Consider the following 15,440-nt stretch of genomic DNA (forward strand, 5'->3'; position numbering starts at 1 on the left):
TTTAGAAAGTAGGTAAAAAATTAACTTCCCTCTGGAAATTAAATTTATAGTCATGTAACTCAACTCTACATTAGGGTGGTAAAAAAGTAGAGTCGGGATTTTAATGTTCTCACCCCCTAGGAGGAAAAATTTACATATCCTAACAAGACTCGGTATGTGTAGAAACATAGCTTTTCGATCGAAAAATATGGATGCTTAAGAAATCTAAGTCAAATCTAAGTCTATACCATTTCTGTGAAATGTTGTTTTCTTTTATGTATATATAAAATACATGAATCACTTTAAGCGCTTTTAAGTGACCTCTAAATATTTTTTGATTTAAAAAAAAGCAGGGATATATTTTAAAATCATCCTAGGAGGTGAGACATTTCGACTTTACATTTTTCGGACCACCCTAGTCTACATAGTACATATCTCGCACTTTCTTCAGAGATTTATTGATTCAATATTTGTTGTTTTTGATACTGTGCACAAAAAATATTTTAAGACCGTTTCTAAATTTATCTTCCATAAAAGCTTAAATCAAATCTGTTTGTTATTTGAAAAAATCAGCCTACTTTATAAATACTTTCAAAACAATATTAACTAAGAGTTTTGAATTTATTGCACACAAATATTTTGACGGCGAAGTGACGTATGTCAGATATTTTGTAGTTTATAACATGATAAAAACATAGCAAGGTAGAACCGTTCTCTCAATTTGTCGGCCATGACTTTTTTTTTTGAAGTTTGCCAACATTTTAAAATCATATAAAAGTGAAAATAAAAAATTGAAATTGTTCGAAATTGTTGTTGCTTGAGATTGAAAATCAAAATGTGTGTGTGAGTTTGTGAGTAAATTTGAAAATTAAATTGTTTGGAAACGTCAAGAATTTTAAAAGTGACTTTCAGCGGTTCTACCTTACTATATTTTTATCATGGTTTATAATATTCACAAGCTTTCGAGATTTCAGAAAAATACAGAAGTGTTTCGACCGTCAATAGTAGATTTCATATACATTTAAGCAACTTACGGTTTAAACGCTGAAAATCTAATAACGGTAGTGGTGACTAGTACAATAAAACTGCAATAGAAATACACACTCAGCATACGATCTGGCTCCGATCCGTACTAATGTAGAAAAAAAGAAAACATTTGAAAAAGACAAACTTTACTATTTTCCCGCTTGAAGTGAAAACATAAAATGTTATTACAACCAATGAACCTTTCAAACTCTTCACTTCAGTCACGCACTCACCTTTTTCTCCAGCTCATCATCCTTGAAGGACAAAAACACCGACTGACAATGCTCCGCACGTAAATGGTCAATGCTACGTGCATCTATCGCACGCATCAAATACTCATTCACTTCATCCTCTGGATCTTTAGCACCTTCCGCGCTGTCGCCAAAGCCAAATCTGTAAATAAATATATTCGCACATTAATTACAATGGAGAACCAAATTTACTCGTATGTAGCATATGAGGATTAAAAAAAAAATACTGTTAAATAGAAACGAAAACCAAAATAGAGCAAGTAGAAAAGGTGACGCACACCAGCTGCGAAATATAACAAAAAATAAAACATTTTGCCGTCACTTCAAATCGTCTACTCACTTGGAGGCATTCTTCTGTGTGCCAGCGTGTCCCATCATCCGCAGCTCCTTGGAAATGTTGCCATTCACCTGCAGTCGGTTGCGTGATTTCTTGTGCTGCACGCACGCACGAATGCACACATGTGTCGACGTTCATATGAATATAAACATGAAAATAGAGGATTTTTTTTTTTGTTTTTTGTTTGTTGAGGCAAAATTATTTATGTTTTAGTACTACGATTGCAGCACTCAGCTTTCTATGCTACTATTTTAGGCACTTATTTCATTGGCTTTTGACACTTTGCATAACCCGTCTTATTTGCTTATACATATGTACATTTATATGTATGTATGTACATAAATAATTTATTTTACATGTAGCAAATTCAGTTGGATGTACAGAATATACACGTGCTTGCACATACATACATACATATGTACATACAAATGTTGGCGGGCAGTCACGCGGTTGCAACACGTGCCTGGCATCAAGTGGACTTTGTGCATTATTTATTATTACATACGTACCCACACACACACACACGCACACATACTCGTACACTTACCGGTCGATAAATATCACCTGGCACTATGAGATAAGTTTCGATTTGATGATCTTTCAGATATGTATTTCGTTCGGCACCTTTGCCCTCCTCCACTTCGTAATCGCCATCCAAACACTTGAGTGTCTCCTTGGTGATGTGGACGCGTCTGTTTGAGACAGAAAAAAATATGGAAAATATGTAAATGGGAAAATTTCTGCAAATTTAACAAATTGAATACGGAATAAAATTTGCATACATATGTACGTCTTTCATCCATATACATATTTGAGAGAGTGCTTGGGTAATAGTTTTGCTTTAGGAAAATTTACATGTTTAGTTATGTTTTGGTTACTCAGGGCTTTTGAGAAGCGTAACTTTCCCCAACAAATTGGAAGGTGGGACACCCTACTTATTTCTTATATGTATGTACATTTTTATGTTTTATTTCAAAATCAAAAAGGGTACCTGCAAGTATGCAACACATCATTGGTAGCGGGTATATTAGGTTAAAGTGATAGGCCCATGAGACCCACTTATACCATGAGAAATATTACCTTTGTACTACTCTCTTTGGAATGCTAGCTGCTAAACTACTGAAAACCCGCAGACAATTCCGAAAAAGGACTTTCGAACTAGCCTCATTTATGGGAGATATTCTGATATAGCAAATAAATCCACGGACTACATGCAAAAATCATAAATTTTTATNCATACATATGTACGTCTTTCATCCATATACATATTTGAGAGAGTGCTTGGGTAATAGTTTTGCTTTAGGAAAATTTACATGTTTAGTTATGTTTTGGTTACTCAGGGCTTTTGAGAAGCGTAACTTTCCCCAACAAATTGGAAGGTGGGACACCCTACTTATTTCTTATATGTATGTACCTTTTTATGTTTTATTTTAAAATCAAAAAGGATACCTCGAAGTATGCAACACATTGGTAGCGAGTATATTAGGTTAAAAGTGATAGGCCCATGAGACCCACTTATACCATGAGAAATATAACCTTTGTACTACTCTCTTTAGAATACTAACTGCTAAACTACTGAAAAACCGCAGACAGTACCGAACAAGGACTTTCGAAGTAGCCTCATTTATTGGAGATATTCTGATATAGCAAATAAATCCACGGACTACATGCAAAAATCATAAATTTTTAACATTCCGAAAGGGAATGTAGAAAACCCAAATTTGGATAACGAAGCCGTTCATATCTACAATCAAGGGTGCAAAATTGACTGCGGTGTAAAAGGATTGGATTGGTATCGCTCAGTATCTGCTGTTGGCCAGCATATTCCAACCTAAAGTTCTGAATATGTATGTGGCACTGAGTTATTCTGATAGCCAAGCAGCAATTTTAGCTTTAGCATTTTAACCAGCGTGTACCGCAACGAATACCTTCAGGACTGGGGCATTTGTATCCATAGAAGGTAGGGAGAGGGAGCGTGCAAATTGGCCAATGAAGGAGATTAGAACTGGTACTTTGTTAAAAAAAATTGGTCTAAACCATTAAATATTCGCTAATTTAATATTGAGTGGCAGTTCAGTAATCACTAAAACGAATCACCTCTTTATCCTTCAATCAGCTGCGAGAAAGTGCTTCAGTTGTGGTATTCGCAACTAGTCTCTTTAATCCAAACACAGAGTGATGGATTTTCGGCTTTGCGAAATGAAAAAATTCCATTACCGATTCTGGTTCGCTAGAGAACAGAAAGACTTTGATGTTGCATATGTAAGTTCTTGACCTCGCCCAGCGCCCCTGCGTAGTAGACAAAAGACTATCTATTTAAGAGTAGTCTACTCGTTGGAACCAACTCGTGTATCCTTTATAGTGATTTGTCTGCCACATAGTTGTTTGCGATATAATTTTTCTTTAGTAGCCATATGCATATGTATGTATGAATTTATAAGCGATAGCTTTATTAGAATACGTTCTGACGCCCCAAGATATACATGATTTACACACTCAACAAGAAATGTTTGAGAACAGTATGGACGGCCACAAGATTCCTATTGCAGCATGGCTATTAAGGTAGATGTTTCCCTCCCATATAAACGTTATATAACTAGTTAAGTAAGCCATCCATGGCTTATTTAGCCCACTATAAGAAACATTTTACAATTGAAATCGTGAGTTTTTTGATTATAGGCTAATGGTCCTAAGAGAGTTTATGCTAATGAGGTGGCCGTAAATAATAACTGATCGGAAAACGGTTTTACTCGGTTCAATGTGATCATGTTACACAACTTTTCTGCACTATTAGAATTTCGAAATCGAGAAATTTGGTTTTTTGGCTACACCCAAATAAAAAAAATATGTATATAAATATTTGCATAAGTGCAACCTATTCGGTAAGTATCGAGCGTGGTTCCAACCGGACAGTATTAATTTCTCAGCCACTTCGACGACCGCCCAACCCGAACTTCGCAACTGTTTAAAGTGACGCTTCTGGTTGGACGTATGCGCCTGTTACCCACCGATGGAGCCGCCCTCCCGTACTTGCCATCCATATAAACACATAAAAATGCTGTTGATAGAGAGAGAAAGAGAAGCAAAGACAACGTCACTGACATACGGTGGTGAATTTTCGTTCGAAAAACCCATTAGGTAGGTCGTGTCAGCTGACACGGTGTCCGGTTTTACGTCGGTGGGTAACTGGGCCCTCAATATGTATTGCCGGCTAAAATAGCTCACAACATGAAAGGTCCATCCGGTTATCGTGCTTTGTTGTGTTGAAGAGAGACCTTACGGTGGACCTGATCTTACTTTTGCTGCATCTGATAATAAAGAATCCAGAATCTAGAAACGATTTGCAGGTTTCTTCTTGGCATCTTTTAGATATGTACGTCCCTATGTATCACTGCTTTTAAATCCTTTGGCGTTTATTTTTAAATTTTTCTAACACAATGCTAGTACACTATTTATAAACTTTTACAGCCACTGTTCGCTTTTACTGCGGTTATCTTGACAAGCGAATTTGCCTCATACCTGCATACTTACAATCATAGTAAGTTAAACTAAGGCAAAAAAAATCCTCAAACAAGAATTTACTCGCAGTTGTGCCAATTTCCAAACGAACAAAAACAAAAACTAAGGAGACATAGTTAGAATCCAAGAGCGTTGAACGACGTGGCTGGCGGAGGTGCTTTGAAGGCGGTTTGGAAAAATCGCGCAAGCAAGCGGAAGCATAAACAACTTTGAGGGTTCCTAAACTTTTCATATACATAACAGCATGTCCATGTAGTTGTTAACGGATTTGGTTGTTGCTGCTGTTGTTGTCGGTCGTTGGTCGACGGTCGTTAAATTGTGTTACATCTTCTCTTTTATGCTTTAATGGCCATTGAGGCACTTGAGAGTCCAACGAGGCAAGAAATTGATTTCGTGCCGACAACGCCAACGAATACAAAAAAAAACAAACGAAGACCAGTGACGTTTGTGTGGGTTGGGTGAGTGTGCTTGGATGGGTGTATTGTATTTTGGGCTTCATATACATATGTACATATGTATATTAGTTTGCATGTGTGTAGCCATAAAATCCAGTAGTGCACATGTTCGCTTGAAATTAAATTAAGCTAATGAAAGTGAAATCAAACTAGTTTAAGCAATTTCTTACATTTCTCTATAGACTCTAAGGTTCATATCTACGTATGTACGTATGTATATGTGAATATCTATAAGTTCGCCATAACTGTTCTAATTAATTTAAAGTGGTTTCGAGTTTTCCAAGCAAAAATCAATATCGTCACGCAAGCTTCAATTTGGTTAAAAGTAGCAGATACAAACTTAACTACTTTGAAATCTTTTTTCCATGACCCTTTTGATAGACATGTATGTATGTACATGCTCTACGTGTAATAGCGTATTAAAGCAAAATGTCATCGACCTAAAATTATATACAAATGTGTCCTTCAAAGAAACTAAAAATTATCCTTCCTAGTATCCAAGGCATTAAATTAATAATCCGTAATAATTAACATCGTTTTTAAGGAACTTTAGAAATGTATTAGATATTATCAGTTAAGCTTTCGACCGTGCTTTCAACGTTGGTAATGCTTAAATTGTTAGTTAAGCGAATGTTTTTTAAAAGGCTTATTTTGCTTAGTGTGTTTGCCTTCTAATTTTTTATTAGGCTAAAGTTCGTTCGAAAGAATGCTATAAACATATATTACGGTTGCATACTTACAATTTCCGGCACTGGTCGGAGAGGAAGTTTCAAAACTTCAAAGACATATATAAAAGTCCTACTGCAAATTTTATAAGAGCTCTAAATTGTTAGTTTGCAAGAATTCCTTGGGAGTGTCGATAAAATTCGATGCTAGCTGCTTACACTTTGATCTTGTAAAAAACAGGGCAGACGAGAAGGTAATTTTGAGACGATTCCAACTCATCATTCTCCGAACAGCTATGGGAATAGGGGTCCGAATCGATACTAAGTAAATCTCATAGCGTGGTTTCCTATTGGGCAGTGCCCGTTCAAGACTCCTGCCAGAATTGAGAGATGGGGCTTATCTAGCCCTTCATCGAACGATAGAGTAAAATCTATCCAGGAACAAAGCACACATTGACACAGGAGTTATCTCTCATACCATGACCTGCAATTTCCTACAACTCCATTGTACTCTGGAACTCTAATCAGCCTGATTTTAAAGTAATCGGGCCGACGGATCCCAATTAGAATGATATGTATGTAGAGAATGTATGATGCATTGCGGAACGAGTTTCCTTCACCCCTTGTCAAAGTTGGGTTGGGGACAAACAAGTTTCATCGTTGTGAAATAACGGAAAATCGTTCCACAATGCACCGACAGATTATCTCTGGAGATAGACCCGACCTCTATGCTATGATGCTTCTTATAAAAAGTAATTAACTGGTTAATATATGGAGCCCTAACCGCCAAAAAGAAGTAAGTGACATTTATTCAAAATTTTATTCTTTTTAATGCAGCAATGCATATAGAAGCTCTAAGAGTATTTCTGCGTCAAAAATAACATTAAAAAAAATGTCACTTACATCTTTTTGGCGGTTAGGAGCCGATATGCACAAAACACTTCTAGAGTAAAACATAATCATTTCATGAGCATCCTCCTATTTACTACTTAGAAACGTAAACTTTGGTGCCAGCACCTCTTTCGGCAAGAGGAAAAATTTTGGAAGGTGCCGCAAACCCTATCTCGGAAAAAATTTCTTTGAACCACTCTAATGTACACAATTGGTATTTATGAAGACGAAATTCGTGTTACTTTACAAGACCATATACTAAAAAAAAATTTAAAATGGAACAAAGTCCCTTAGCCTTATTAAAAAAAAATTGGGGATCTTAAATTTACTTTGGTTTTTTTCTTGTTCCACTCACACAAAGCGATAAGCCAGCGATTTAGGAGGGAGGAAATAGATTACGAATTGATACATTTATGTAGACTGAGTGTTCAAAAGCCGAAAGCTTTAATAAGGATTAAATTGTCGTTATCAACAAAGGATGTCAAGGCTAACTGTTGCTTTTTGTTATCTTCACTATGCGGGCACACGTACATACGTGTACATATTTACATGGATGTGTATGAGTATATATGTATTTCTCGTTGTTACTAAGTACCATGTAAGAATTTGTTGCGGTTGAATAAATATGTAGTTGAGCATTGAAAAGGAATGCAATGAAAGCAAACGCAAGATATACACATGATTGAGCAACATACTGGCTTGAAGCTTCATTACAAGGATATCCTTAAATTTGTCTTACTCCGCCACGTACTACTCAATTCACTTAGCTACTTAGCTCGTTGGTTGCCCTTCTTTTAGTTTCACGCTTAATAAAACAAGAATTTGTGTGTGTTTTATAGTGAATTACTCAGACGCTACGCATGTACTCGTAAATGTTGATAAAGTGTATTGTGGAGAAGCATTCCTTATAATGGAGATACTTATGCGTGTACATTACGGTAATCCAAATGTGCGTGTGAAAAAAAAAAAATCGGATTTTTAATGCTCCCACCCCCTAGAATTGTTTTATACGGAAAAAAATTATTCACCTGTTTTTTTATTTTCAAATCGAAAAATATTTAGAGCTCGCTCAAAGCGTTCAAAGTTTTACAAGTATTTTATATGGAGAAAAAAATACAACTTTTCGTAGAAATTATATAGAATTTGTGAGAATAAATATTTCTTTTACTTCATAGTCTAAGATCCGACAAAGGCACGACCTTCACCCATCTGTTTAATGGATGAAATCTTTTTTCTATGAAATCTTTTTTCTATNTTTTGCGAGTGGGTTGGCTGAAAAAATCCTGGCCAGGATATTTTTAATTAAATATTCAAAAATTATTTAAATTTTCTACTAATTTCTTTAATGAACAAATTTTATACCAATCGAAAGCATTAAGCCTATAGAATTTAAAAACGTTGGGTTGTCTATCTTTTCCTGGCCTACCTATCTAGTTGGCAGGTATGATAAGGTAGGTAATATTAGTAATTTTCACTCATCTGTTTAACACATTCTATAGGCTTTATATTTTCGATTGGTATAACTGTACTATGTTCATTAAACAAATTAGTGCAAAATTAAAAAAATAATACTAATTTTTGAATATTTAATTCAAAATATCCTGGACAGGATTTTTTCAGCCAACCCACTCGCAAAATATTTATTAACACGTTAAATTTCATACAAAGTAGATTTCATCCATTAAACAGATGGATGAAGGTTGTACCTTTGTCGGATCTCCTACTATCAGAAGACTGCCGATAATAATACGCAATTATTTATTTTAACATTTTTTATTGCTAGCAATTTTTTATGGATACCCCCATTGCATGTTTTGAGGTTTTTATGGGTCCTAATAAGTACATAACCTCTTCAGTGCAATATCAAGAATTCTTTCGCTCCAATCCAGTACAAATAATCTTCTTTGATTCTAGTGTCAAGGCGTTACAAACTTTTAGTTATTCATTGCAGAGTACTGCACTCTTTTCCACCTTCTCTAGCACAGAGGTGGTTAATTTATTACTAAATTTTTGACTTCAAGCCATCACTTCTTACATAGTTGTAGACCTAACCAGATTTGTGTATATCCAGAAAATTTGTTTGGATAATTTCAGTTCCGCTCAATTACTCTTTTACAAATGTGAAGAGCCTATCTTCTAGAGTACTTTTGTTACTCCGAAGATGAATGCTGGTTCTCGTCCAGGGTAAAAGAAGATGAATTTACCATAGCTCCACATTACATGGATCACTGGGTCGAAGTTACTAGAGCGATTGAGCATTGAATTTTTTTCACGAATAAGTCGCAACTTAATGTTTGTGTTAGTGTATGCTTCCGGACTGCTGTATCGTTTTGCAGGCAGAAACTTTTGTCATGAAAAGAGCAATACACTCATTACTTAAAGTGTGATTCGAATGGGTCTTCTTCTTTATTGGCGCTGTAACCGCCTAAGCGATTTTGGCCGAATCCATGCCAGTCCTTATCAACCTGGTCTTTCCAACGCAGAGCGTGCATTCCTCTTCCTCTGTTACCAGCATCACGGCCCGCGTTGATTGCTTTCAGAAGAGGAGCGTTTCTTTCCATTCGAACGACATGGCCAATCCAGCGGAGCTGAAGANGCCCGCGTTGATTGCTTTCAGAAGAGGAGCGTTTCTTTCCATTCGAACGACATGGCCAATCCAGCGGAGCTGAAGAATTTTAGTTCGCTGCACTATGTCCATGTCGTTGTAAAGCTCATACAGCTCATCGTTAAATCGTCTGCGGTATTCGCCATCGCCAACGCGTAAAGGCCCGTAAATCTTTCGCAGAATCTTTCTCTCGAAAACTCCAAAAGCCACTTCAGCAGATGTTTTCATTGTCGGAGGTATGGACAATGGCCATACACCGGCACAGGCATGATGAGTGACTTATAGAGTGTGATCTTTGTACGACGACGAGAGGACTTTACTTCTCAATCGCCTACTCAGTAAAGTAGCACTTGTTGGCAAGAGTGACTCTCCATTGGATTTCAAGGCTGACATTATTATTGGATCACCCAATCCAAATTCCAGCTTCGAGACTAAAAACCACATCTGATGCTTACTTGGCACCAGGCAGACGATTCCACTTCATAAACCTCCATGTAGCTGGCGCAGTAAGAGGCATCGATGATATTCAGCCTTACGGCATGTTTACCTATTCCGCGGTGACCTGTTAGAACAACCACGAAGGTAGAGAGGTGTAATTTGCCAAATTTCAAAGGCTCCCTGGATCGCTCCAGTCGACATGTAGGCAAAAACCCACCTTGCATTCCAAACTTTTCGCCCTGCTGACTAAACGCCCAGCTGTCCAGACCATCTTGATCCGGGAGAACTTCTTTACGCGTTCCCTGTCTTGCCAGCTCATCGGCCATACAGTTTCCAGCGATTTCGCCGTGACCAGAAACCCGCATAAAATTAATAGCGTAGTAACGCTACCGTGATTCGTCAGCCTAAATTTCAGGTTGACCATAATTCCAGATACTGCACTCTGTCTCAAATTTACTTTACAGTTTCAAGGCCACAAATCATTAAAAAAAGATGATTGAAATGCATGTAGTCCGTTTTGGTGAAATGAAATTTTCTAGGAAACAAACAAAACAACCAGATCTATCAATTTTACCAGATTATAAAAGTGTAATGTGCTTACAGCGCTTCAAAAAGATACCAAAACTCAATTTAGTTGGATACTGAGATCAAACAGCAGCAGCAGCAGGCAGCGACGATGAAAATCGATCAAAATTGGACATTCACAAGAAAAAGGTTTTTGGAGAACACATAGACAATCATAGAAAATATGCTAGTTGTTGATTGTTTGAAAACTTCAGCTTATGACTACAGTCACGTAATTTCCGATTACCAATTATTCCAAGTTTAAAGAAATTTCTCATTGAAAAAAAACCAAAAGCCTTATACTCGTACAACCAGCTCAGCAACAGAAAACAGTGTAAAGTTGTTCCTCCTTCTTTACACAACATACAACGCTACTGAAATTGGAAGAAATGTGAGAAAATTAGAGTGTGTAGGTGAAAATTGTTAGTAAGTGATTTGTGCATAACGAATTTGCATGCAACTGCCAATTTAGTGGAGCTGGTATGTCCAACTCAACTGAATGTTGTTGTTTACCATTCGTACTCCAGCGGTTGAAATTTGCCCCAATTTTGTGGCAATGTTTCTATACTCGAGCATAAATACATATTGTTGGTTTGTATGTCGTTGTTGTCCATGGAGTTGAATTTGATGTATAAGCATGAATTACCTGTGCGTGACATTCATTCAAGAACCCAGCAATAAAGGAATAGAGTAGTATATCGAGCCCTAGCCGCCAAAATAACGTAAGCGACATTTTTTTCAAAATTTTCTTTTTGATGCAGAAATATTCCTAGAGCATCAAAATGCATTTCTGCATCAAAAATAAAATACGTTATTTTGGCGGTTAGGGCTCGATATAATAAAATTTGGTTCTAACTGCGCAAATGCTTAAGAAAAATCATTGCCTTTTTATTATCTTACAGATAGTTCGTATGTCGTAATGGTTGGGCGTTGCGGCCAATTTACGGTGCATTTTGCTTATGGTATCTAAGCATACTATAAAATTACATTTCTGGTAAAAGTTATAGCTATTTCGGATATGACCACTTCTTCTCATCAGACTTCTTCAACTGGGATTCGATTCAACGACCCCGGCCGCCTAGCCAGCAGTCGACCACCCACTGAGCTAAGTTCGCCACATAAATTGCTGTTGCTTTTTCCACTTTTGCATTTGTTAAGCCAACTACAATCAAGCGCAGCTATTCCACTGCTATTTCAGCTTGATCATGTGGTTGTTGTTTTTGTTGGTTTTTGCTAATAATTCTATTTTTAGAATGTTTAATTTTAGGTATAGTCTTCCTAAATCAATTATTTTTATTATTTATGGCCTTATAACAATTATATTCAACATTTTTTATTGAACTTGAGGCCGTTTTTAATAGAAATTTTTGTGAAAAAAAAATTATTAAACATTAACTAAACAAAAGTAAAGCATCCAAAAACTTGTAGAAAGTTGCGTTTCCATTTTTTCTCCCACCACTGTATATGTAGACATGTGCTTGCATAAGTTAGTATCTGGCAAACACAGTTAAAAACTTTTACGCCATTTAACACTCACCCAGGTATGCCGCCGCTTTCCATGTGGTTAGCTAGTGTCACATCATTCGACCACACATCAAATTGCCACTTGACCAAGCCCAGTACGCCACAATGCACACGTCCGGTGTGTATGCCAACACGCATATTAACATTGACAGCCATCACCTCACGAACAAGCCTGAATATATTGGTGAAAAGGAAGTATCAATAAGTATGTAATAATAATATTTAGCTAAGCACATATACATATATATGTATGTATATTAACATATCTGTGTGCTTAGTATGTATACGAAAAAATCTTAAAAAGCACATTTGGAATGTTTAAAACGTGTTAAGAAAAAACTTTTCTAAACCTAAGTGTAAAAACGTGTTCGAACGCCTACGAAGTAGACTATAACCTCAGGGTGTTTCTTGTCATTTTCTTATTTCTTATTAACATTTTTTTGTTTTCGAAGCAAAAAAGAAACAATTCAGGGATGTATGTATGTATTAATTTGGTTGCACTTACGCTATGGCATCAATCATGTCTAAACCCATTTCCACGGCACAATGTGCATGATCCGGCCGTGGCTCGGGCAAGCCAGATACACAGTAATAACAATCACCCAAAAGTTTGATTCGCAGGCAATGGTGCTCAGCTGCCAATCGATCAAATCTGCAAATTTGAAGGAAAATATCGTAGAAAGAAAAATTTTATAAAACCAGTTTATTTACATAATACCTAAGAAACTTTACAGAAATACGGGTTTGAAATTTTTTTCGAAAAAAAACACCTTTTCCCAATTCGCAAAAAAAAGTTATTTAATCAGGAAGGTCTCTCTAAATTGGTACTATAACATAAAAAACTATAATAAAAAATCGGAGATGGAAAAGTTAAATGGTGTCCGAATTGGGTTGTTATGTATGTACATTAGGGTGATCCTTAAAAAAATCAAATGAGCGATTTTTTTCGTTCTCACCCACTCAATCGGTAATAGCACGGCCACAGATATCAAATATAACTTTTGCTCCCGATTGGAGACGGTTAAGGCGTGTCGCACAGGGAGCAAAGTTCAGATTTCTCTATATAGACTTAAAAAATTAAAATGAATTTTTATTCATCTAATATTCAAAATCGATACTACCATAGTCGAAGATACTACATATAAATGTTGGTCCCGATTGGGATCGGTTAAGCCGTCTTAATAGGGTAATCTGAACATTGACCCCTTTGCGGTCTGATGTAAAAATTTACTTCTTACATTTAAGGACCACCCTAATGAGCATACGATATTTAACGCTCTACTGCATGAATTGCGACAGAGATGAATAAAAAAAATTAAAGTGTGAAGAACACCCTTATTTACGTATCAATACACGTACGTATACATACGTATGTATACACGAATATCCGAACGGATAATAGAATGTACGCATAGTCCCCCAGCCCGACCGAGCAGTATTTGAAAATTTTGAATTGTTCATCTCCCATCAATGCCTATTTAAAACCCGGTTGCTTTATCCATTCTTAAGATGTTGAAAATATGTTCAAAAAATATACTTTTAAAAAAATTAAGTTAGCACTTTTTAGAATTATCCAGTATAAAATTAATAGCGTTATATAAAAGACTGAGTAAAAATAATCAAACATTTCACGAAATTTTCCTTCAGTTCACCACTCCAACAAAATTTCATTCGCCATTATCTGAAATGACTAACACCGTTTAAAGGTTCATTATTGAATTTCTAATAAATACACAGAGTAAGCACTGTAATCCACAAATTCGTGCCAAGTTAGCCACATTACTTAAGCAAACACCTGTGTCAATTTATGAAGGCATGCAATGATTTGTTGTTTTTTATGAGACATTGTAGCATAGCCATTAATTATTTTACTTGAAAGAGATGAATCGTTTTTGGCACTTATGTAAGGCGTTTAACAATTTCAGGTCACAAATGTTATTCCCTTATTGTAATTTATGCAATGAGGCTGTTATAATTTTTTAACATGATGCAAGTCATATTTTTGCAATGCCAATTAATAAATTATTGTCTTCCGACAAACCCAGTAAGAAATGCACGCCAGGAAAGTTAAACTCAGGCAAGCCCATACATATGTAGAAACCAACTAATTTCGCTCGTGCATAAATAATAAAATAATAATAATAGATTGGCGCTTACACAATATGTTAGTGTTTGGCCGAGCTTCTCCTCCGATTTGTGGCGTGCGCCTTGTTATTGATACACAAAGGGACCTTCAGTTTTTTTCGCGATTTTTTTTGCGAGGTTGATTTAACCGGGTTTTGAACCCAGGTCCTGCAGAGTGGAAGCGTCCACTGCTATCCACTACGCCACAGCGGCCGCCATGAATACTGTACGAAATAAATAAGGTAGCGGCCTAAAGGAATCCAGGGATTACAATTTTCTCTTTCATAGCTTCGGTCTTTTTCAATTTTACTTAGCAACTTTGATCAATGTAAGGAAACAAATTTGCAAACCTGCATACCAATTTTGAATCGAATTGGTTTTTGAAACGAACTGACGTTTTTTTTCTGGCCGTTTTTATTTTGAAATGCCAAAGCCAAACCGAAAATCACAGATTTAAACACAATTTAAGTAATTTATTTTTATATCTTAGGTGTCGTCTTCGCTGAAATGACCCTTATATAATAAGCTTAAAAATTTATAATAATACAAACAAGTAATTTTTAAGCAAAATAAACCGACTTCAATTCTCTTATAAAAGTTTAAGATTAACGTTAGTCTCTTCATCATCCAATGATCGGATTTAAACCAAATTAGAATGGGACCACCTGTGAGGTAACACCTTTCCTTTAAAAAAATAATTATAGAAATCGGTTTATGTGGTCCAAAGTTATACGGTAACATACATAAAAAAATATATATATATTCCGACGAATTGATAACCTTCCTCCTTATTGAGAAGTCGGTGGAAAATAATGAGCATTAAATGAGGAAAAAATAGGCAAAACTGGTCAAATGCGCACTCCTATTATTTTGACCACTTTCGTTTGAAGTTAAGGCCAAGTATATGCTCCAACCCATCGAAAATTAGGATTTCAACCAAGATTTTGAGTGTCCATTGAAAATACTAAGGCTTACGTATTATCCAAACCTTTAAAATATTTATTAAAAATTTCTTAATTTCGCTCTGGGTATTTTAGAAAAAAGTAAGTAAGTAAGTACATA

The 15,440-nt window shown here is 36.0% G+C and overlaps 1 protein-coding gene across 1 annotated transcript; it reads right to left on the minus strand.

The window, feature by feature from the left end:
- Window positions 1-1,013: 1,013 nt before the first annotated feature.
- On the minus strand, window positions 1,014-12,906 carry LOC108377949 (adenylate cyclase type 5-like; the record flags this gene model as incomplete). The annotated part of the gene is made up of 6 exons (XM_017634249.1): window positions 1,014-1,111; window positions 1,239-1,398; window positions 1,597-1,691; window positions 2,141-2,285; window positions 12,268-12,426; window positions 12,760-12,906. Coding segments are annotated over 6 exons (804 nt in total), but the record flags the coding sequence as incomplete, so codon positions are not given.
- Window positions 12,907-15,440: the final 2,534 nt, after the last annotated feature.

The sequence above is a fragment of the Rhagoletis zephyria genome, unplaced genomic scaffold (assembly GCF_001687245.7).
Source record: "Rhagoletis zephyria isolate East Lansing unplaced genomic scaffold, Rhagoletis_zephyria_1.1 Rzeph_scaffold_13036, whole genome shotgun sequence".
In the NCBI taxonomy this organism is placed as follows: domain Eukaryota; kingdom Metazoa; phylum Arthropoda; class Insecta; order Diptera; family Tephritidae; genus Rhagoletis; species Rhagoletis zephyria.